This window comes from Rhineura floridana, chromosome 11 (assembly GCF_030035675.1).
Source record: "Rhineura floridana isolate rRhiFlo1 chromosome 11, rRhiFlo1.hap2, whole genome shotgun sequence".
Taxonomy (NCBI): domain Eukaryota; kingdom Metazoa; phylum Chordata; class Lepidosauria; order Squamata; family Rhineuridae; genus Rhineura; species Rhineura floridana.
The window spans coordinates 56,435,273-56,460,047 of NC_084490.1; the positions used below are offsets into that span (position 1 = coordinate 56,435,273).

At 43.2% G+C, this 24,775-nt stretch overlaps 1 protein-coding gene across 1 annotated transcript in view; it reads left to right on the forward strand.

The window, feature by feature from the left end:
• The window catches only part of LOC133366930 (leucine-rich repeat-containing protein 37A-like), a 39,296-nt gene that overhangs the window by 3,896 nt on the left and 10,625 nt on the right, over positions 1-24,775 (forward strand). The window contains exons 3-15 of the mRNA XM_061590481.1: positions 608-679; positions 5,903-5,974; positions 6,702-6,782; positions 9,156-9,227; positions 11,306-11,380; positions 12,850-12,968; positions 14,818-16,262; positions 17,611-17,718; positions 19,143-19,198; positions 20,593-20,635; positions 21,536-21,681; positions 22,454-22,501; positions 23,688-23,729. Coding sequence (XP_061446465.1) covers positions 6,763-6,782; positions 9,156-9,227; positions 11,306-11,380; positions 12,850-12,968; positions 14,818-16,262; positions 17,611-17,718; positions 19,143-19,198; positions 20,593-20,635; positions 21,536-21,681; positions 22,454-22,501; positions 23,688-23,729 — 2,174 coding nt within the window. The 5' untranslated portion in view covers positions 608-679; positions 5,903-5,974; positions 6,702-6,762. The remainder of the gene's footprint in view (positions 1-607; positions 680-5,902; positions 5,975-6,701; positions 6,783-9,155; positions 9,228-11,305; positions 11,381-12,849; positions 12,969-14,817; positions 16,263-17,610; positions 17,719-19,142; positions 19,199-20,592; positions 20,636-21,535; positions 21,682-22,453; positions 22,502-23,687; positions 23,730-24,775) is intronic.

The following is a 24,775-nucleotide window of genomic DNA, read 5'->3' on the forward strand; positions in this document are numbered from 1 at the left end:
ACTAAGTTCCTGTTGACCTACGACAGGCGTCCGCTGTCTATACTTTCTGGAAACAATTGAAGACATTTTTGTGTTGACAAGCTTTTCAAGCTGGATGAAAAGGTCTCTTTTTCTGCTGTTCTTATGGTATGTCTGTGAATTGCCTTGAGACATATGTAAAAGGCAATTCATAAACTTATTGATGATGATGATGATGATATCGGTTGAGGTGGTGAACACACCATTTCCAAGACCCCCAAACGTGTGAACAGAAAAAAAAAATTAGCCCCAATCCAGTGATGGAGATCCACCCGTGTAAGCTTCTGTGGAAAGATTTGCCTTTCTATCCCCATTGTGACAGTGCTTCATGCCCTTTTTGGACTCGCTGGATGTGTCTTTGTATGTGTACGGGGGTGGAAGCGAGTCTCCACCTGGGCCAGTTATTATGCATGATGAGTTCTTCATGGCTATGACTGGGCTTGAATGAATGAATGAATGAATGAATTTATTTCGGTCATGGACCAGCCAAGCTGGGCTTGAATCTGTGAGTGCAGAAGGACGGTATGCTGTTTATGCCCAATCTGTTAAGGCGGAAAACAAGGCTGTGATCTTGTCTCCACCTCTCCAGGGTCCTCAAGAGCAACAGCCTGAGCAGACTTCAGAATACCTCTTTGGATGGCTTGCTTTCACTTACACACCTGTAAGTTTCTGTGCCTAGCAGTACTTTATTAGCTTTATCATTTCAGCTGGCCACCTTTCTTATTGATCAGTGCTCCTGTGCCTTTAATACATATGGGTAATATAATATTAATCTCTATGACATGTAAAGCTTCATCTGGTAATTTCTGCAGATCAAGCTACTGTTAAAGGTATGGAATCAGGCAGCGTCTGTTCTAATTTCAACAGTTCTAGGAGGGACTGTGATTGGGGCTACAGAGCAGAACTGAAACAAACCTGGAGGAGAATTAAATTCTTAAGCACATCGACCTAACTCCAAGTATGTTTTCAAAAACCTTTTATTAATTTATTTTATTTATTAAGAGATTTTTAAACCATCTTTCAGGGCACATTGGCCTGAACAATTTCTCAAGATGCAACCATAAATGGAGTGGATTGAAACAAAAACTATTTAAAGAGTTCTCCCAGCTCTCCTGAAAACCAACTACGAGAGGGCCATGTGAATTTTGGGTGTTGGTGGGCAATTCCGCAGGTACGAGGCCACCACTGAAACAACTAATGTATTTATCATCCTCTGCTTGGAATTTAAGAATGTGTGGTCACTGTTCAGGATCTCTTGGATGCAAGGATGGTGGGAGTTGTAGTCCATCAACATCGGAGAACACTGACGTAGGCCATAGATGAGGAACATCTGGACTGTGGGCCAAACATGGCCTGCCAAGTCTCCCCATTTGGCCCATGTGGTTGTTTTGGGCAAGCTACGTATACCTGCCCTACTCCTGACATCATACATGACATCAGGTGCAAGGCAGATAGAGATGGAGCTTAAAGGAACAATCAGGAGCTTACAAATGAGCTCCCAATTGTCTCTTTGCTGAAGCAAGGTATACTCCCACCACACCTTAACTGTTAGGTGGTGGGAACGCTCCTTACTCAAGGAGGGGGAAGTGGTTTTCGTGGAAACTACTGTTAAAATGGAGGAAAAGGTCTCCATTTTAGCAGTGGTTTCAATAGAAACTGCTTCTCCCTCCTAGCACTGCTCTTTGAACCTCTGGAAACCAGAGGTTCAAAGAGCAGCGCTGGTGCTGTTTGAAAACCCTTTTGCAAACAGCCCTACGCTGAAACCAGAGGTTCAAAGAGCAGCAGAGGGCTGCTTGCAAAAGTCTTTCAGATAGCCCTGCATTGCACTTTGAAGTTGCAACAATTGGGGATTCAGTTAGCAGTATCACCTGATGTCATTTCCTCTTTCAACAAGCCTTTTAAGTTGAGACCTATCCCAGTCTGCATCTGTGTTGGAATTGCTTTTTAATATGTTCTTAAACTTTCTTTTTAAAAATGTTTTTAATCTTAGAAGATGTTTCGATAGTTTTAATTAACTTTTTGAAGATGTTTTGTTTTAATGTGTTTTCCAGTTTGTTTTTGTTTTTATGATGTTTTAATGTTTTTCGTGCTTTTGTTTGCCACCCTGGCCTTCTGCTGGGAGGAAGGGCAGGATATAAATCAAATATAATAATAATAATAATAATAATAATAATAATAATAATAATAAAATGTCATAGCGACATCTGGTGATTGAAAGGCGGACAATCCCCACCCATCTGTCACATTTGCCCTACCAGTGGTTGGGAGAATAAGATCTGGCCCACCCCTGATCTAGACGCATTTCAGACTTGCTCCAGGGCTGATTATGGCACAAAAACATTTGAATTTAATAAAATGGCTAATTTTGGTTCATTCATTTCAATGGATCTGCTCTGAGGAGAGCTTAGTTGAATACAACTCAGTGTCTGGAATGAAACTGATTATGAACTGGGTGAGAGCTAGTAAACCGAAACTGGCTCTGAACAACATAGAGGTAGTATGGGAAGATGGTTTTTGTCTTAGGAAGATAGCACCCAAATGGTTCTGGGTGAGGCTGCACTCCCCTGGAAGGAGGAGGTTCACATCTTGGGGTTCTCTTGGATCCAGCTCTGTCACTGGAGGTACAAATAGTCACAGTGGTGGCAGCTGGATAGCCACCTGTCAGGTATGGTTTATCTTGGATTCCTGCACTGAGCAGGGGGTTGGACTTGATGGCCTTATCGGCCCCTGCCAACCTCTCTATTCTATGATTCTAGAATGCTTTTTATCAGCTTCAACTGGTTCGCCAGTTGCAGCCTCTCCTGGACAGGGATAGCCTGGCCAGTTATCCACGTTCAGGTAACATGCCAGTTCAAAAGCTTCAGTTGGTACACTATACGGCTGCTAGAATTCTGACCAGTGCAATTTATCCAGATCACAGCTTCCCAGGGTTAAAAGAGCTCCACCGGCTCTTCTGAGCCCAATTCAAAGTGCTAGCATTGATTTTTAAAAGCCCTAAATGGCTTTTGGGCATAAGCACCACGAGCACCGTTTCTCGTATCATCCCACTTGCATTCTGAGATTATCAACCCAAGGCCCTCCTCTCTGTTCCTTCTGTGCTAGAGCTCAAGTGGGTGATAGGGACTTCTTGGGGGGGTGACCCAGGGGACCCAAAAGTCAGGTTTTTAGTGCCAGGCTTTAGACCTCCTAAAACGTATCTCCCTCCCCATTCCTTGCACAGCAGCTTTCCCTCTGAAAGCCAGCTAAGTTTACATTGATACATATAAATAAGTGCCTGTAAAGTTTAGGGAAATTTGTGTCATGGGCCTTTTGAGGATCTAGCAGCCCCTGGAGGGTGACAACCAGAGAAAGAGTCTTTTCCCTCTGACACCCCACCTATAGAACACCCTCCCCAGAGAGGCTCGCCCAGCTCCAGCATTGCTTCCTTCTAGGTGCCAGGTGAGCTCCTTCTTCTTCTCCCAGGCTTTTGAAGAACTTAAGGCTGCAATCCTATATCCGCTTACCTTGGAGAACTCATTGGAACTTGCTTCTGCATACGCATGCATATCCTTGGACTATGAAGGATTTTAAAATCATGCTGACTGCTCTGTTTTATATCTGCTAGTTGTTTCTTATTTGGTCTCCCGTATTTGGTACTTTTCTGTGTTAAATTTCCCTGAAGCCAAATTTAGTGGGTGGAATATAAATATTTTAAATAAATGAATAAAGTTTTTACCACGTCCCTTATTATGTAACCTGTTGGATTCTGGGACTTTAGGGAAGAAAATTTTATGGTGTAAAATACTGAAATTAGGAAGCTTAATACTGACATTATTGCTTTAATATATATATATATACCCACACACACAGTGGTTTGTTTTTAAATGGGTCGCCCAAGTTAAACACTGGAAACTTCTGGAGCTGAAATGAATATGTTCCACCCCGACCCCCAATTCCCCTCAGAATTCTCCTCTGCAAGTTCTGATGAACAATATTTTCAGGACTAGAAGTATTTGACAAATATTTGCTATTTAGCATCATCATTTGACATCCATGGTGTCTTAAGAGCTTGTCCATAATGGAGCAAAATGTGGATTCACATCAGCCTGTCTCCCCATTAATTTAGGGGTGTCCACATGATGCCCTCCTCATTCCAGTGTTGTCCCAGACCTTTCCCCTTTTAAATGCATGGTTTTTCGATCCGAGGAAAGTCCGAAATAGCCAGGTGCTGACACTGCATCCTACAAAGGGGCATGGACGCCTTGCTCCAGTTTTGCCCAAATTCTCTTTTAGCAACTCCCCTTTCTCCGCCTCCTCTTCATTTCACTTCAGTAAGCAATTGCATAAATGTCTGGCATCGAGCTGCTTGTGTGGATTTGTGGGGTTTTGCTGTAATCATTTGAATTGCACAAAATAAGTGGAGAGCAGAATGACAATTCTGCACAAATCAGTTAATGGGTATTTTTAAAAAAGGAAAGATGGATCATCTCTCTCTCTCTCTCTCTCTCTCTCTCTCTCACTCTCTCACTCTCTCACTCACTCACTCTCTCTCTCACTCACTCACTCACTCACTCACTCACACACACACACACACACACACACACACACACACACACAAAAGGACTAAGATGTGTGTATGTGTGATTAGAAATAACAATAAAAGAATTTCACCTGCTACCAAAGCAACAGTACTTTTCAGCCTGTAAGGAGGAGCAGGAGGCAGAGAAAAGTCTTCAGTGTGGCACCTTCCCCTCAGAGCCCACCACCCCGCAGCCCTTTCCTTCCCTGCCCTTCTTGCTCAGCCAGAACTGCAGAAGTCTCTCTCTCTTTTTCTGCCACCCCTGACCTGCATAAAAGTTGCCCTGAGCATCAAGTTTAGTAAAGGATGAGGGAACAAAACAAGCAAGCTAGCTCTCGGACAGACTCTTTCCTTTTTTAAAAATCCCTTAACTAATTTGCACACAATTAAAAATATATCATCTTCATATGACAATGACGGGACAGTGACAGATACAGCAGGACATTCTAGCAGCGTATTTGTTTCTGCAGTAACAAAGGTGATAGTCTTAGATGTTTCTTTTTGCAATGTATATGTGAGGAAATGTGATTGTAAGAGGGGTATAGGTACTTTCCCATGAGCCTTTCCCTAGATAAATTTCTTTCAACGTAGGAAGGAGAAGATTGCTTTGGAAACCACCAGATTTTTTCCCCAGCACCTGCACACGTGCCCAGACAGTGGGAGGAAGGTGGAAGGATATTTACAAATTAGGGGGTGAGAGCAAGAAGATGCTGCCCGGATCACAAGGACAAAAGAAACAGGCAGTCAATGTGTAGGAACCGACACAAACTGTTCTACAAAGCCCAGTATGAACATGTATGGATTACCAGGGCCAAATCCAAACAAGGAAATTGTGGATTTGCGCTTGATTTGTCGTATTTGGCAATATCTGATATGTAGCGGTGAATATTGCAGCAGCTGGGCATACACTAGGTAACAACATTTGACCATGTGGTGCAAATTTGACCAACATGCTACAAATAATATTTGAGAGTGCTCCTGTTCAGCCATCACCATAGATTAGTGTGACATGAATGAGCCTAGGTGAACCTCAGGCCTTCTCTTTCTCCCTCCACCCATCCGCTGGCATAGCCTTGAAGGATTTGGAAGCTTTCACTTCTATTTTTGTTTAACTGGAACAACTGTAGAAGCGTGTTTGCCATATGTCAAATTCTGTGCAGATTCCCCTTGGGACTGTGCTAAAGGATAGTTGTCCTTTATTAAAGCTGAGTAATCCAGGCCAACAGCATCAGATGAAAAAAGCCAAAGCAAAAGACATGGGAGTAGGGTGGATGCCTCTTTCTTCTAGTCTCTAGTTTGATAACCTCTGTGTGCTGTTTTAAACAGGGACTTGTCGTGTAATAAAATCCACTTCATTGAGAAAAACGCATTTGAACCTGTCCCATTTCTGCAGTTTATGTAAGTCATAAAACAGTCTATGCTGGGAGAGGGGGGTGGGCACCAGGGATGGAATGCCTGTCAAGCCCATGGCCCTGAATCTGCCATGCCTCTGCCCTGGAAGTGGTTCACTACCTCCAGCCATTTCTAAAATCAATGGGATTCTGGGGGTCAAGCCTGCTAGGGGGCCAATTCTCTCTGGAAACCTTGCCCCATGCTCTCAGGTGGGATGATTCATTGCTGGAGAAAATGCACTCTGCATGTGCTCAGAGGTACCCTGTTTTCTATAATGATATGATTTGTGGCATACAGGCCTGAACTCTGAAGTACCAGGGCTGAATCAGGCCTAGAACTGATTCTCGGTGCCAGAGTTCAGCCCATGTAAATGGGAAAGCACCAAAGTGCCTCTGAGGATGTGCCAGCTACAGGGCTTATTATGAGCCTGAGATCACCAGCATCAAGAGTTTACCATTTCCAAACAGGCTTAAGCGATGGCACTCCTTAGAGATACGTGCCAGGGTTCAGTCAGGGGAGGAACTCGCAATAGTAAATGACGGGGGGTACTGGGGAAAAGAGCTGAAGAGGTCAGCTGCTTAATTGGAGAGGGTTGGGCAGAGAAATGACTCTCAGATTTTGCTACAATCACTCTGTTGTGCCAATTTCATCTCCACTATTGGACATGGATATCAAATAAAAATGGACAATGCCATATACTACACACAATGATTGCTTTTGTTTCCCTTCCCAGAAATCTCAGTGGCAACATTATTGGGCGGATCACTCAAGGGGCGTTTCAGGCCTGGCACGGAATGCAGTTTTTGCTCAAGCTGTAAGTGAAACCGGCCGGTGACTGAGAGAAGCCAGCCGCTAGCGCAAAGCCGCCCCAAAAACAATATTGGCTAATAATGCCTTGGGGAGATGAAAGGGATCTGCTTTTCTTTGACCTTTGTTCAATCTTTAATATTGTTTTTAATTGCAGACTTCAGCCCTAGAAGATGTAGCATACAATTGTATTGAAGAAAGGGCCTCTGAGCATGTACAGAGAATAGCTTCTCACTGAATAACCAGAGCCCTTCAGGACATATCTGGGGTTAATGGAGAGAGCTTTTAAATTGGAAGCATTAGGTTTGAGGCTGGCTTACTCTGGTGCTTTTCTCTTTTTTAAAAATATAAGTCACTGATACCAGGGCTGGAAACCTCAGCTTCTGGACGCTAAAATTTGGGCAAATCACATTGAAATAGTCTGCCGCACACACATCAGATACAGGGAGATTTCTCCTGCATCTCTCAGAGAAGATAAAGAAGCACCCTGGAGGCTGGGAAGCTATAAAGCAGCTTTCGCCAGCTTGGTGCACTCCAGATATTTTGTACTATAACTTCCATTAGTGGAGTTGTAGCCCGAAACATCTGGAAGGCACCAGGCTGGCCAAGGCTGCTAGAGAGTGTTCATAGCTGACTCATTCCACACAAGCTACTAGGCCACAAAAAATGTTTACTAGCTCATCTATCCACACATACCAGCGTTTGGCATTTGTGATGACGATACCAGATGAAGAACCAGCTCTAGCTCTCTTCCAGTTATTAATAAAAATTCTTGCCTGACCATCTAGAGGTAACTCTTATTCTTCACAGGCCTGTGTACAAGCTTGGGTATTTCACATCTTTTCCCAGCAAAACTGGCCAAAAATGGCAATACCATGTCAATCCCTTTCCTGATTATTCAAGGCTGTGTTACAGTCATTTACTGAATAACTGTAACTCTGAATCAGCAGAAAAGGGATTGTACATTTGCACTGCAATTGCACGCATGAACACAAATAGCCCAGGAGGGGGTGAAAGATACTTTAGAGTGTCTTGTGAAAATATACTTTGAGTCCTCTGGACCTTTCTTTTTTGTTGTTAGATGTTTGTCTTCTGAAACTACTCAAAAGTATTGCATCCAGAAGAATAAAATAAAAATGTAACTTGCAAAAATAAAAACAAGATTTCAGGAGTCTGGATCCAACATAGACAACCTATTCATCAAAACCTGACAGGCAGTACGAGGAGCCCAATCAGTGGCTTGGGGTTAGGAATAGGGGAGAAATTTGATTCAGTTCACATTTAAAGGTTAATTCACACATAAAGGGTTATTTGCACTTCCTGAAACAATATATGAACCAAAAAGTAGCCATTCTTTGAACTTTGCAGTTTTCTGAATTTTGCAGTGCAGTTCTGTAGCGAAGTGATGTAATGCACATGCATATAAAGTGTGCATAAAATACATATATTTGTGAAAATAACAGACAAAATACATTAGGGAAAATTGTTTGCAAAAATGTGTATATTAGGCAAAATTGCATACAAAAATGTGTGTATTAGGAGAAATCTGCACTGAAATGCTCATAATTTTTTTTAAGCAAACTGATGTGGAAGTTGGAGAATTGAACTTAAGGCTAGAAAAATGAAAAACTGCAAAAAAGCAAAATGGAGAGATTCGCCCATTCTTACTTGCAATGGGATATCTTTTGGGGCATCAGCAAAGCAGCTGCTGCCCAAGATGGGCATGTCTGGATCCTTTGCAATATTTGTGCCTGGGATCAGTCCTCGCATTTCTTTTTGGTGCCAGGGCTTAATCTTAAAAAAGAGTAAAAATGTCCCCAAGTAGATAAAATTGCCCCTGAGCAGGTAAAGAGCTCATTTCCCTCACTAAGGAATAACAGCTGACAATCTTCACATGTGACAGGAGCAGAAGTGGAAATTGTGGCCCTCCAGATGCCACTGAACTCCCAGCTCCCATCAGCCCCAGACAGCATAGCCAATGGTCAGAGATGAGGGGAGTTGGGAGTTCACAGCACTGGCCACCAGTGCTGCCAACCCAGAGATCCTCTGACCTTGCCACTGCTTTGCTCCAACCCATCCCTGTGCTAACAAGTGCTCTGCTGCCACTGCTGGGAGTCTAACAATTTCTGGAAGGCCACAGGTTCCACACCCCTGGATTAGAGAGAATGGCTTCCGCATTTCCAGACAGAGCTGAGAACCATAATCTCCCTCTTTTTCTTTTTGAAAAGCTAAGAACTGGCAGTGTCTCTAAAGACACTGGGGCATGTTTTTTGGTCTATGCAGTTTATCATTTTGATCCAGCCTGGTATTTGTAAGATGCTGGTTTTTGTTTGGTTATTAAACTGGTAATGATTCGTTTCTTTCCTCCATCACTGTGCAGGGTTTTCAGCCATAATCCACTGACTGTAATTGAGGATGACCATTTTTACAGACTGCCCTCGTTGAAGTTTCTGTAAGTACCTGAAATAAATTTGCTTTTGTCTTCATTGAGGATTTTTCTGCACTTCGAGAGATGCTACTATTCAGGGTTACTGTTTGCTCGGGAGAAAAACTTCAGCCTTCTCCCGTCATGGTGAAATCTGAAGAGCCAATGTGGTGTAGTGGTTAGAATGGTGAGACTGGGAAGTCCCAGGTTCGAATCCCCACTCAGCCATTAAGCTCACTGAACGACCTTTTGGCCAGCTGCTATATCTCCTCCCAGCACCTACCTCATAGGATTGTTGTGAGGAAAACATTGGGCCATTTAAGCTACCTTGAGCTCCTTAGAGAAAAAGCAGAATATAAATGTAACTAATAAAGTTAAACAAAATTTTAAAACAAGTTTACACTATTAGCCTCATGATCTTTCTTCAGGGGACTGGTACATGTGGTGGTTTTTCAGACTTGTAGACTCTTCCTCAAGAGCAGCTGAACCCAGGTACAGGGGGCCTTTACCTGGTTACAGAGTAAGGTGTGAATACCCCCCATGTCTCTGAGTAACTCACATAGTAGAAGGCATTCCCCTGCAGCCTGATTTTACTGCCAGGGCTCAGCTCCTCAAAATGTGTACAGTAATTTAAAAAAGTGGGGGAGGAGATTGTCTCTGAGTATGTGCAGATTCCATAATTTAATATGGACCGAACCGAGGTTTTAGTACTGGAAACTGTTTTCCATGCCTGGAACACGAGTGGATGATAACATGTGGAGTTCCTTTGATCATCTGCTTAGGCTGCTTTTGTGTACCACTGAGGAACCTGGATCAGCCCAATGCAATTGATACCAGGGGGTGGGGAACAAGTCCAGTTCACATATTAATGCACCAGAACAGTTACCCTTTGATATTTGCAGTTCTCTGGATTTGGCAATGCAGTTCTCCAAGCAAAAACTGTGTACAAAAACGTGTGTGAGGGGAATGCTTATGTAAAAATACATATGTTAGTGAAAATAACATACAGGCATACCCCGCTTAATGTCGCTTCACTTAACGTCGCCTCGCTATAATGTACATGCTCCATTCGCCACCATACCCTGCTTAATGGACGCGCGCTTCACAATTACGGACACTTAATGGCATGATGCCGCTGCCATCTAGTGGCGATTTCAGTGCAGTACATGCATAGATAATTGCTTCTCTTTAAGTACGCTTTCAATTTACATACACGCCGTCTGGTCCCATTGCGTATGTTAAAGCAGGGTATGCCTGTACAAAGATGCATTACAGAAGGAGAAATTGCTTGCAAAAACTGAGTGTATAACGGGAAATACACACTAAAATGCTAATGAATTTCCATGAGGATTGTTTCTCAAAGGAAGTGCAAACGGATGTCAAATTGGGGCAAACGGAACTTAAGACTGAGAAAATGAGAGACACCAATATTGACAGATTTGTTCATCCCTAATTGGTTTCAGGAATCTAGATTCCCAATCAAAAGCATAACTCTGAGGCAGGCCGGATCTTGCACTTCATTTTTAAAATAAGAAGGTTCAGGGTTCAAGCCTGCTTCAAAGTCATTTTTATTAGGAAGTTTTCCCCTCCACATCCTGCCAATACCAGATGCATAGGGACAGACTATGGTTACTCAGTGAAAAAGAAATGAACTCTGCATGCACTTTTGAGGCACTCTTTTCTTTAGTGTTGCTTGATGTGTGGCAGGACTGAGCTTCTGGCTCTCCCTTTTCCATTCTGCATGATACAAAGCTATGTTAAGTTCAGAAGCAGTCAATCCTTTCTCCTGTAACAGCTGCCCTAATGAAAATTATTGCCTTATTTTAAAAAAAAAAGTTTTGTATTATTATTTATCACATTTATATCCCATCCTTTTTCCAAGGAACTCAGGGTAGCAGACATAGGGGTTGTCCTATTTGATCCCCTCAACAACCCTGTCAGATAGGCTAGGCTAAGACATAATTCACCAGCGTGAGGTAACCCAGTCAGCTTCATTAAACTGGGTCACCCTGACATTTGACCCACTAGACAAGTGTTCCTTTGTTTGTATCTTTGGTATGTCTTGGTGTTATCAGAGCAAAGACTCTTGTGTCTTTTTTTTTCAGGGACCTTGGTGGCACAGAAGTTACCCCAAATATATTGGAGGACCTTCTCAAGATTTCTCTGCAATTGAAAACTCTGTAAGGACTATGTGACCTTTTCCTTTTGTTGAGTTCCAAGAGGGAGAAGGAAGGGGACAACTGGAAAAGACACTTAACCTTATCCTACCTACCTCCTTTCTTCTTGCTCCTCCCCGTCCCTCAAACCTCTGGGTAGGCAGCTAGGGGCTTTGCAAGACCCACCCACCAAAATTGGGACTCTTTCTACTCAAGCTGCTGGTGAATTGCATTTATTTCCTACCCTGCAGGTTGGATTTATTGTGAGTGTTTTACTGTGGAGATGGTGGTTGCTCCAGAGCAGTGGTTTCCACAATGTGTTCCAGGGGACTCAGGGGTTCCTAAGAAACTTATCAAAAGTTCCTCGCTGAGAGGATCAGGAATGGCAGACAAGCTTCCCTAAAAGGCAGCTTGCCTGACTTTGAGCACGCACCTGCCTCAGAGCTCCCCTGCCTTAGTTGTTCCTCTGGATCTTGGATTCTGCCCATTTTGGACCATGCAGCTACTTTTGGGCCACTTGGATGGACTTGTCATGTCCCAGACTGTGATGCCCTGAAGCCTGACCAGGCTAAGGCTTGCAGAGGCAATATAAGGCAGCTTCACAGGATCTCTTACAAGTAATCATTTAATCAAATACACCAGATATTTTCCTCACAGCAAAACTATTGCCACTGCCACCCCTGTCAGTTATTTATTTACATTAGTTGTCTCATAAAATACATTCTCTGGGTGACATGCAGGGGTAGCCAATGTGGTGCCCTCTAGAAGTTGTTGTTGGTCTACAACTCCCATCCTTGCTGCCCTGGGCTCTTTCTGGAAGGGTGGGATATTAATGTAATAATTTTTTTTTAAAAAAAATCCTCCCTGACCATTGGCCATGCCAGCTGGGGCTGATGGGAGTTGTAGTCCAACAACCTGTGGAGGGCACCACGTTGGCTACCCCTGCATTAAATAAAAAGCAAAATTAAATCACAACAAAAATACAAACAGTTTGGCAATAAAATCCAAAGGGCATACACCATGAAACAGACACATTAACACATAAGAAAAACTATAACCACCTCGCAAGAATTAAAACCAACCAATCACCATCTGTCACCAGAGATTAACATTAAAAGAGTGTTAAAAAACCTGGGAGAATAGAAAAATCTTTACTTCGTGCCAAAGACATCAAAATGCGTGAGTCTCCTTAGGGATAGTGCTCCATGGGAGGGGGGGACCACAATGGAAAAGACCCTTTCCCTCATTGCCACCCTTTGTTCTTCAAACTGAGGAGGCAGTCAGAGAGACATAGTTTCCTGCAGAGCAAAACACAGTGCCTGGAAATTTCCAGGGCCATATACAAAGGGCATGACTAATGGACCAGTCATACCACAAAAGAAAAGGGTATTTTTTTAAAGGCACAATCAAATAGAATACATTTCAGAACAATTAAAGCTATTAGGAAAGGAATGAGAAGAGGCTATGAGGTGTTTGTCCTTTTTTGTCTATAGCATCTTGCCCAAGAAGATGTCCTGTTGCCTTTGCCATATTCAGGACGACATTGAAATCTTGTGTGACACAGTCAAGTTGGACTGTACCGACTCATGTGCCACAAACTTCACTCTGTGTGGTAGGTTTAAAAAAGACACACTTGTTTCTTTCTGTCTATTTTCACTCTAAGGGAGAAAAACATTTGAAAAACAGCTCATCAGCAGAATGCATTAACAAATAACACTACAAGTGAGTGATTGCAACTGCATAAAACTAGTCTGCAAATGTGCACTCTTGATCCCCAGAGTCCTGCAGTTGAACTCTTCCTCCACATTTCTAAATGATCTTTGAAAGGAAAACTTCACTGATAAAACAATAGATGTCTGCTGGAGAAATGAAATTAAGTTTATTTACAAGTTTACAGGTTCAGGATAAAATGGGGTACAGAAGCACGCAGAAAAAGTGCGCAGAGCAAACACAGACATGAAGGTGATGCTAGATGCACAACAGTACTGCCCTAAAGATTCAGACAACAATCACACATTGAAAGAAGAGGCACATAACGAGGTCATGTGTACAAGTCTTACCCCTGACATGCACAGAAGCCACATTTTCTGCCATCTCCTTGTTTATGAAGGGACTCTATGTGCGTAATAGTACCAATGTACATCCATAGAGCTCCTCCATGTGAAGGGGGGCACTGATTGGGCCAGGGTCTCCCCTCACTTAGAAGTGCTCTATGTGTGAGCACATTGGAGTGGGGGCTATCCCATGCTCCCCAGGTGACACCCCCATATGTTCTTTTAGGACCTCTCCCCTATGTCTCTACTGAAGCCAGAAACTTTTTCCTCCAGACTCCTCCAAGCATCTCTGCCAGTCAGCTTCAAACCTTCAATTGTTGGAGAAGGGCAAAATCTCAGTGGGGAGAGCAGGGGGAACCCAGTTCAGTCCCTGCCATCTCCAGTTGAAAAGATCTAAAATAGGTGTCTGGGAAAGAACTGTCTGCTAGAGACCTTGGAGAACTACTGCTATTTGGAATTTACAGTCCTGGGCTAGTGGGGGATACCAATGGTCTCACTCAACATAAGGGCCACTTCATATTTTTTTCAACTAATGTGTCCCCTAGACTCTTCCCTCAGGTCAGGCAAATCAGTTTCACAGCTTCTTTCTCCCCTGCTGGCAAATGTTAGCTGACCATCCAAATATCCAAGGTGATCTCCTTCACTGATTGATCATTATTTAATACCCATTGTTTTTGACTGAGGCCATATTCACACCATACACTTATTCCACTTTAGACAGTCATGGCTTCCCCCAAATAATCCTGGGAAGTGTAGTTTATGAAGGGTGCTGAGAGTTAGGAGACTCCTGTTCTCCTCACAGAGTTACAGTTCCCAGAGTGATTTAACAGTCAGTCCCTCTTCCCAGAGAACTCTGAGAATTGTAGCTCGGTGAGGGGAATAAGGGTCTCCTAACAACCCTCAGCATCCTTTCACAAGCTACACATCCCAGGATTCTTTGGGGGCAACCATGACTGTTTAAAGTGGAATAACAGTAAATGTACGATGTGAATATGGTCTAAGAATGCAGTCCTAATCATGTCTGCTCAGAAGTATGCCCCATTGAGTTCAATGGGGCTTACTCCCAGGTAAAAAGGTATAAGGTTTAAATGCAGCTGGGGCCAGCTCCAACATGAATTGAACAGAATAATTACATTCACCCCATACATTTAAGCACATGGCTTCCCCCCAAGAATTCTGGGAACTGTGTTTTTCCCCTTACAGAGCTACAATTCCTGCACCCTGAACAAACTCCACTCCCACAATTCTTTGGGGGAAGCCTTGTGCTCTAAATGTATGTTGTAGATGTAATCAATGACTCATAATAACATATATTTGTCCATTTCCAAGTCCCCTCCCTTCAACCCATTGCCTGTAGATTCTGGAGAACTCTGTTTTTTTTTTGTTTTTTTTCTTGTGTCTGAGCAGAGAAAGATGAAACTATGAGTAAGATGCAAGAAGATGTCATTAAGATATTAGAAACCAGGAAACTGAATGCTAGCAGCATCCTGAGCATCGTACCTGAGAAGCCTTTACATGACAATGTGACTCTGGCTCTCTCAGCCACTGAGGGCCGGTCTCAGTTAGACATCCGTTTTCATAAACTCCCCACCAACCTTTTCAAATCAGTCAAGGGCTTCAAAACGCTGAACACTGGGGACCTTCTGAATGTGAAGTGGGCTGACCAGAGTGAGCTGAAGAAGCTGTACCTGCTGGCCAATTTGCTGCAGGTGGCACTCAAAGAAAAAATTGCGGAAGATGAAAGAGCGAGCCAAGGTGGGTCAAAGGTCCAAACGGAGGAGCCTGTGGAAGGTTCATCTGCAGGTGTCACCCTGCAGAAGGAAGGCCATCTGAGAAAAGTAAAAAGAGAAATTTGGCTTGGGAAAAATCCAAGATGGGCAGAGTCATTTCTCAGGGTTGGCAGAGAAAGGCGACAGTTTGCAAAGGTTGCTATGCAGCATGCAGAGCAGCCAACTAACCCAAATTTGCATGCTGGGCCACAAATCTGGAGGAAGCTAGCAGAGGGCCTAGAACCTCAAAGTGTGGCTTCCTTTCTCAGGCTTCACCGAGCAGCGCTTCAGTCCTCTTCGAAACGCTCTGTTTTGCAGTCCCCAACTGAGAGCCCTCCCTTGACCGCTTCCATCTTGGTGGATGAGAATCCCGAAGACCTGACAGGCAAAGTGGTCATTATTTTGAAACACTCCAACAAATCCAGGAAGGCCAACCAGGTGGAAGACACTCCTGTTGGAAAAGAGGCTGCAGTGCCAACTAGTCAGAATTCGCCATCAGAGAGGAATCCTGACCTCTTCCAAAATGAAGAGAGTGGAGAAAACTCAGTGGAAGTTTTGCGGGAGCGTCTAGAGTCTGAGATATTGAAGAAGGAGGAGCTGCTCAGCCAGCTAATGAAAGGAGAGTTGAAATCCAAAATCCCAGCTGATGACTCGGAGACCTCTTTGAACGAGCTCTCCCCTGACATAACCTTGTCCCACGAGACGCACTGGGAGCATCATGAACAGAGGACTACTACTTCTCCCCGCCTTCAGCTTTTGCCAGCTCCGGGTGACTATTTGCTTCAGGGTGACCTCTTTGAATCTGAACTGAACAAGCGTTTGGAATCCCTCATCCCAAATGCACCAGTGAGGAACCTCATATCCCATGTGATCCGTATCCTGAAAATGGACTGCACCGAACCCACCATCCAGATGGCTTGTGCTAAGCTCATCTCCAGGACAGGCCTCCTCATGAAACTCTTTAGTGAGAGAGAAAACATCAAGGAGACCACCTCCCTGTGGAAGTCGTACTTTTGGTCTACCAAGAATGTACCCAATATGACTACAGCAAGCCCAAGGAAAATGGGAAAGCCTTCTGATGAGGTAAGCAGCCTTCCTCCAGCCTAGTGCCCTCCAGATGTTTTGGATTACAACACTCATCGTCCCTGATCATTGGCCATGCTGGCTGGGGCTGATGGAAGTTATAGTCCAAAAGCTCTCGGGACCAAGTTCCAGAGGACTCAGGTAAGGGGTAAACACAGGCCAAGCCAACTTACCTGGCTGTGCCCTCAAAGCCTGTTTACTGGGCCAGTCACCAGGAACTGATTTGGTATCAGTTTTTGGAAAGCTGGTTTCTGTACTTTACTGAAATGAACGTTGTGTTCTGAGGCAGATTTAGCCTCTGGGAAGTTACCTGCAGCAGAGGGCAAAAGCAGGTAAAGGAGCACATGAGGCAAAAAGCAGCAGCATAAAATTGACCAGAGCAAATGGGAGAATAGCAGAGAAGAAATTACGTTTTGCAGAAATACCAAATTTGACAACATGGTTTTTAAGAACATTGAAGTTGGAACGATAGCTCTGTCATTGACTGTAACTGTATACTCACATGTGTGCTCTCACTGACATACACACACTGTTGGTTTTTTTGGGGGGGAGGGAGAAGGTTTCACAGGTTTTTGAAGAACTATAAAAGTCCACAATACGTGTTTGACAAAAGAGGTAAGTGGGCCATAAAAATATGAATGTAAACACTATGAGCAACCGTGGCTCAGCCCTATCATTTTCAACACTCTGCGGGTGGGGAGGGGGGGAAGATTCCCACCTGTTTCTAACCTGAACGGTTCAGTTTTCAAAATAATCAGATCTCATTTTGAAATTTGACTTAGAGCAATATTTTAGGAAAGAATGTAGATCTTAAGCCTTTTTTTTTTGGTGCACCATTTATTGTAAATGTACCACAAGCAACCAAGAATCTAATTGGAGGTGAAGACAGACAAATTAAAATTAATGATTAAAAAAAGAAGATATTAATGGCAACAGGTGAATTCAGTTGCTGTTTGTAAGTTGTGGTACTGGATTATTTAGGAAGATTCTCAATTATATTTTAATCACGTTTCGTGAGAGAAAGTAAAAGGCGTGTGGTGTAGGTAGGGTGTGCCATCCGTGAAGTACACATGTTTGGCATACAGAAGATGGCAGATTTCAGCTCTGGCATCTTTACTTTAAAATATCCCAAGAAGTGAAGCTGGGAAAGACCCAGAGAGCAGCTGTCAGATGGAGCAGTTATATCTTGGGCTAGATGGATCAACGTTTGACTCAGTATAAGGCAGCTTTATTTGTTCATCTGATGGTGAAAAACCTCAAATGGTGTTTGATTCGGGGGGGGAGGCAGAAAGGGCAGAAACACAGGAAGGCCACCCTCCATTTTCGTTTCCTTTGTTGAATCTTGCAGATAGCAAGGCAGGGGATTCCAGAATATGGGTACGGCAACAAGCTGTTGTTGGCTATTTCGGTGACAGCGGTGATAATGATTATCATTGCAGTAATTTGCCTGATTGAGGTAAGCCAAAATCCATTTTTTAAAGGTTCCTTATATTGATTTCTTAACCTGCCATATCCCAAGGGTTTGGAATGGGCAGTGAATGACCCACCAAGATGCTATATTCTGCTGCTATGGAAGGGCTAACATCCCACTGGGTATAATTAGACAATTATACCAGTGTTCATTCTGACTCCCCTTCCCCACCCCCAAATGGACCTTCTGTTTCTAATGTCAGAACTATATGGAATAAATAGGAGAGGCCCTCTGTTCAGAGTGCCTTTCCCTCACTAATGAACAGGGCTAGCCCTCCCATGAGCCAAGGTGAGCCCTGAGACTAGGTGGCAGATTGAACCTCCCCATCTGCTGCTGTTGTCGGGCTGTCCTTGGGCCCACTTGACCCCACCATCCAAGCAGTAGTGTGGTGGCAAATCCAGAAGTGTAGGGTCCCTTCATGATAGTCATGCCATGCCTGCTCACTCACTCACTCACTGTTGTCATTTCTACACTCAATCCTTTCCGCACATGCCTTCTCCCACAACAAACATCCCCAGGCGCCAATCAGCATGAAAGGGGAGTGTATTGGCTAGTGGGTCAATTACCTCCTTTCACTCTGATTGGTTTCAACCAACAGGAAAGGACTAGGAAGCATGTTAGGAGGTTCTTCTCAGTAGCTAACACTCATGCTGATTGGCTTGTAGAATGCTGGAGACATAGGGACCCTACTGGGACCTTGCTGCCAAAAAGGTAAGGGGTCTAAGAACCCCCAACACCCTGGACGACTACACCCCTGCATCCAAGAGATAAACATTTAAGCTGTTAAACTTTAAGCAGTATTTCTGCTGGTTCAGCAAAGGAGGACTCTCCAGGAATATAACATCCTATCCTCCTGATGTCTCACTCTGAGAAGGAATTTAAAAGAGTATTTTTTGCCAATATAGCTAAATAGACAGCAGCCCTCCTAGGACTCTCTGAGGCTATTTTGCTCCATTATCCCAATGCTTTGCTCAGAGGAAGGACCCTTCCTTTCACCCATTCTGGGACGAGATGGCTACCCGGAAAGCTTGTTGGAGTGTCTGCATTGCCACCAATGAATGTCATGGTGACTAAAACAGCATGTGCAGAGCCAGCAAGATGGTGCACGGGGGGGGGAGGAGGCAGTGGGAGCTGTTGAGAGTGTTTTAGCATTTGCTGGTCTACCCCAAGCAGCAGAATGTCTTGAGTCGACTCTGCCACTGAATAACCACAGGCAACATCTCTGAGGTATCAGATTAGCTTTGAGCCCCAGCTCCTTTATTTTGTAGAAAGGACTATAATTATAGGCATGCCGACAAATGAATCCCTTGTTTGACCAACCCAGTCACTGATTATATCCACCTGTGAGTAATCTTAGTCACTTAGTCATTCGTCAGTCACAAGCCTGCCTTCCTCTTCTTGTTAAACAGATCTGTTCTCAGCGTTCGGCAGCTAAATCAAGGGATGGCAGCCCTCATGAAAAACGGTAATTCTTGCCCAGGGTTGCTTAGTTCTTTGTGATTCAGGATTCTGCATGCAGGGCCCAGTCTTAAGCTCATGGTTTGGGTGCCAGGGATTCTGCCACTTCCCCAGGGAGAATCTGTCTCCCGCTATAATTAGTTGAGAAAAAGCAAGTTACTCCCACTAGTTGCCTACAGCAAAGCATTTCCATTCGCTACATCTGAAAGGGGAACAGGCTGATCTGCTGATCAGTTGCAAAATGTCTTTGAAGCAAAAAAATTTTAAACCTGCCCTCGAGCTGATCTCACCAGGTTTTACAGTAAAAAGGGGCAGAGTATGCCTAGCATTGTGTGCCTCCGTTTTCAGAAGAGATAGGTGGAGACACACTGGAACTGGCAAAACAGTGTGTCTCTACCCCCAATCAAGCATTCTGCTCCCACCACTGATACCATCTTATCAGGAGGTCTGTTCTGCACATCATAGGAAACGGACCTTTAGTGTGGCGGCACCTACCCTGTGGAATTCCCTCCCCTTAAATATTAGGCAGGTGCCATCTCTGTTATCTTTTCGGCACCTACTGAAAACTTTCCTCTTCCAACAAGCCTTTTAAGTTGAGACCTATCCCAGTCTGCGTCTGTGTTGGAATTGCTTTTTAATATATTTTTAAAACTTTTTTAAAAAAAACCCAATGTTTTTAATCTTTTTTTAAAAAAAAGTCTTGAAAGCTTCTTTAAAAATGTTTTTAAAGATGTTTTGTTTTAATGCATTTTAAAGTCTGTTTTTAGGATGTTTAAAATGTTTTTAGTGCTTTTGTTTGCCACCCTGGGCTCCTGCTGAGAAGAAGGGCGGGATATAAACCAAATAATAAATAAATAAAATAAATAAATTTCCCATCACCCATTGTGTAATCTGTTAATTAAGCATTGTGTGAATTGTGGAAAACTGTATTTAACATTGTCTGGTTTGAAATAAACGGTACTTAATTGCTTTGAACTGTTTATACCTATTTGCGGCAGTCTGATATAATAGTTTGTACTAATTATGAAACCCAGTAATCCAGATGTGAAACCAAAACCTGATGGAAAGGAGTGGTTATATTATATTCTCAATGAACCAAGCCACTCTAGTCACTTGAAATACCTAAAATGAGGGTCATGGTGGTTAAAAAAAGGGCTTTCTAAATACATAGTAGCAGACAATGGCAGGTACTGCATTTTAAAACCCAGATTCCAAATTTCAGAGCCTGAAATGTAAAACATTGCACTGAAATTGAAAATATGAGTATGTGTTTACCTCCCCACCCAAAAAACTGTATCCTGGTTCATAAAATATTTGCACACCACCAAAAGGTGTTGCACAGCCTTCTAAAACAAACATCAAACACTTTTTTAAAAAATCTCCTTTTATTCTCTATTAAAGGACCTTTCTGGGCAGAAAGAAGAAAGGCGCACCAGAAAAAAAGGTAATATACGGTGATGGTGTGCTAGTCATTCCCGCTTCCCATTGAGTCTGAGGGATGTGGCTCCACATTCCCGTCTGTACTAAAGATGCATTGTGTAGCCTTGGGCAATCTCCAGTTTCTCAGCCTCTGTTTCTCATGAATTAAAAAAAACAGAAATAACAATTGTAACATGTCTTACCTTGCTAGACATACCAAAGGTTTATCTAGCCTAACACATGTCTGACAGTGACCAGCCATATAACCCTTAGGAATGATGGAGACAGTAATCTGCTGTTGTTTCTCTCCAACATCTGATAATGAGAGATATCCTGCCTCTAGAGATTCTGTCAATTTAAGTTTCCCCCCATATCTCATTTTTCCAATCTTGAGTTCAGTTTTCTCAATACCTGCATCAGTTTGAAATTTTTAAAAAATTAGCACAAATATCTGTAAGCATTTTTGTAGGCATTTCTCCTATTATAAGCATTTTAAACACATTTGCCTAATATAAGCATTTTTGTTTTCCCTAATATAATGCATGTTATTTTCAATAATTTTTACCAATATATAAATTTTTGTGTGTCTTTCTCTTAATATATGCATTTTTTGTTGGAGAACTGAAGTGCAAAATTTCCAGAGTGCCACTTTTAAAAGATAGTTGTATTTCAGTTTGCATATTGGAAAGTGTGAATTAGGTCATGCTAAATGTGAACCAAATGAATTTCTCCCCTATTCCTATCTGTGGCCCTGGTTTTGGACTCTTAACTCCCATCAGCCCCAGCCATCATGGCCAATGGTCAGGTACGATGGGAGTTGTAGTAGTCCCAACAAAATCTGAAAAGCCCATCCCTGACCTTGATTTTGACAGTCTTAACACTAAAGAGGTTTGTGACCCACTCCCACATCCTTTCCTCCTCTCAGACTTCTGGATCTTCAGTTGTTAAGCCTCTTTGGCTCACAGACATGTATCAGCCTGTGGATAAAATACGGACGAAGAACTTGGTTGGTAAATTGCACGATGAAGAGTACTGGGATGAGGAAGATCAATTCAATTGGGCCAAATCAAGGTAGAAACTGAAGAGCTATTACCAAACATGTATGATGAGCTGCACCTTTCCTTCCTTCCTTCCTTCCTTTAATGTTTAAACATACACATACTTTGCTTGCTCTTATGGCTGCAAATTAAATCTGAAAAATGCGTAGAAAGTTTCTAGTGAAATCATAGGAGCTAGAGAGGGGCTGGCCAAACCCTCCAGTGGTCATCATGGCATGGGTTATGTCACTACTACTTCCTCCTCCTTTTCCTCTGTCAGGGTTCTTTTGCCTTGCAGTTGTGTAACTGGCAGAAGTTCACTGGATGCAGCTTTTCTCAGCTTGGTGACACAGTTAACAGGAAATGCTTCTCCTTTTGCAGTTTTGCCTGTTTCGCAGTTGATAAAGGCACAGAGCCCTGCCCTTGCCTGACCAGTTTGGAGCACACCTAATCAAAAGGTGGGGGCTTCAAGGAAATACATTCCAATCTGCTTCATTTGCACAATTCTTTTCAGTTTCAGGATTTGGCCTTACTGACCATGACATTCAGATTTTTTTCAAGGCAGCCTGCATGCTCTTTTTGATATTCATTATTAACTGCTGTCATCATCTTTAAACTACTAACAAAATCTCAGCTGAGATGTAAACCATTGCAGGGCAAATTGGTGCAATACTGGTTTGGAGAGACAGCAGTGTTTACAACATCCACACACAGCCTTAAGTAAACAGTGCCAAGTTGTGAAACACTTGAAACTCAATTGCTGTGCAGTAAGCTCCATGTAACTTCTGCTCTTCTCTGTTTTTCAGACCATCGGCAGGAGGGGAACCCCCTCCGGAAAAGGCCAGTTCAAAAATGTAAGTAACTGCTTGCTGAACTAATCTGGGCTGTTAGTTATACTCTTAAGTTTATAATTTAGGGTTTGTCCATCTCCATGATGCAACTTGCTGCATGGTTAAGTTGCCCTTTTGTTGGTTCTCAAAGCAAGAGATGAAGTGAAAATTCCTTATATTTGGGATTCCAAAAAGAATTCATCTATCTGACAAAATTTGCATTTGGAAAGAGAAATTGGGTCACTCCCCACGTCTGCTGAATGAAAAATGGGACCTGGATTGAATCAGAGTAGAGACACACTTAGGCTGTGAGTACACTAGTTGCCTACAGCAAAGCGTTTCCATTGGCCACACCTGGAGGAGCAATCTGCTGATCAGTTGCAAAATCTCTTTGAAGCAACTTTTTGAAAAAAGAATGCACTCAAGCTGCTCCCATCAGGTTTTACAGTAAAAAGGGGTGGGTTTTGACTAGTGTTGTATGCCCCATTTTCAGAAGAGAGAGGTGGAGACGCACTGGAACCAGCGGAGCAGTAAGGGTGGAGAAACACTCACTGCTCTGCTGGTTCCAGTGCACCTCCACCTCTCTCTTCTGAAAATGAAGGCACACGACAATATTCAAACCCCACCCCTTTTTACTGTAAAACCTGGTTAGATCAGCTTGAGTGCGCTTTCTTTTAAATCAGCTTCAAACAGGTTTTACAACTTACTGGCAGATCAACCTGTTGCTCCTCCAGGTGTGGCCAATGGAAACGCTTTGCTGTAGGAGACTAGTATGCTCATAGCCTCAGTCTCAAAGGCTTTCCTGTAGGTTGGGAAGCTACCTCAGTCCTAACTAGCCTAGTCAAATCAATTTGTACTGTTATTCGGTGAAAGACCGAAACCATGTTAAAAAAGCAAAGAGGGCTTGTTTGAGGCTTTGGCAAGGCAAGAGCTGAAGTTCCATTTAACATGAAACTGAGTGCAATCCTATTTGTGACTACTCAGAAGTAAGCTCCATTGGGTTCAGTGGTACTTATTCCCACATAAGTTGGTATAGGACTGAATAAGACCTCCACCATGTCCAGTTTTACAGCACACGTATCTAGGGCTCATTAGTAAATTCAAATAAGTTGCGATCTTTGGAGAGTGCTTGTGCTATGATAACCAGAAGGGGAGGGAAGAGCCCTGAACGCAAGCAGCCCCCGTTAACTTGTTTTACTTGTTTTGACAGAGTTGAAGAGCCCCCTGTTAAAAAGGCCAGTTCAAAGAAACTGTAAGTAACTGCAGAGTTATAAACCATGGCTGTTACTTATTCTCTTGAAGCAAGGCATTTGGGGCTAGTCTGTGAAGCAACTTGTGCTTCAGAGGTTTAGTATATCCACCAACAAGATGCCTTAAGTTGCTCAGCATCTTAATTGTATTTATGCAGATCAGCTGCACTCCATGCTCATGGGCTCCAACCCAGCAACTGAATGCAGAACGTTCTGCACCCTAGGGAAATTAAGTTTAGACTCCTGTCTGAAATCCTGCAAAGCCACTATCAGTGGTCTGACTTGGTATAAAGACGTTTCCCATGTCTGATGACACCAGCCTCTCTCTGTTGCTGCCCTTTATGCCTGGAACTGCCTCCCAAAATGCCTCTGTGAGGCCCCCCACTCTCATTTCCATCAAGACCCTCTCCCAACCCTCACCTTTTTGGTAAAGCTTTTTGAACAACCCCAAATGCCATACTGAAATTATGTCATATTCTTCCTCTGTTTATTCCTGTCTCTATTCTCTTTCCCCTACCTCTGTTGTCTGACTTGTGTCTGTTTTTAGATTGCACACTCCCTGGGACAGAGACCTGCCCTCTCATTCTTTCCAAAGCACTACATACATGGATGGTGCTGTATTAACTATCATAAATATACTGCCTTGGACATGAGGGTTCCATTAAACTATCTGACTGGTGATAGCAATTGACTACTGATCTCTCCTACGTGGATTAGTCCTTTGAAATACATCCAAGCCACTGGCTATCACTACATCTTGTGGCAGTGAATTCTATGAGTTAATTCACTAATACACAAAAATTTACCTTGCGGTTTAAGAATGTACCTATAGCCCACAGATACTTCTATCAAACTTTAAAAAGCAGGGAAATTGGGCAGCTATAGTGAATGCACCAGGGGAGCAGGAGTCCTGACCTCCTTTCTACAAATTTGTCAATACGCAAACACAATTTGGGTTGGTCTTTCACAGTCCAATCTACTTGCTGTGTAGCTCTGAAGAATTTGGTAACATGTGCCTCTGAGCATATGGTGAGTGGTGGCAATACCT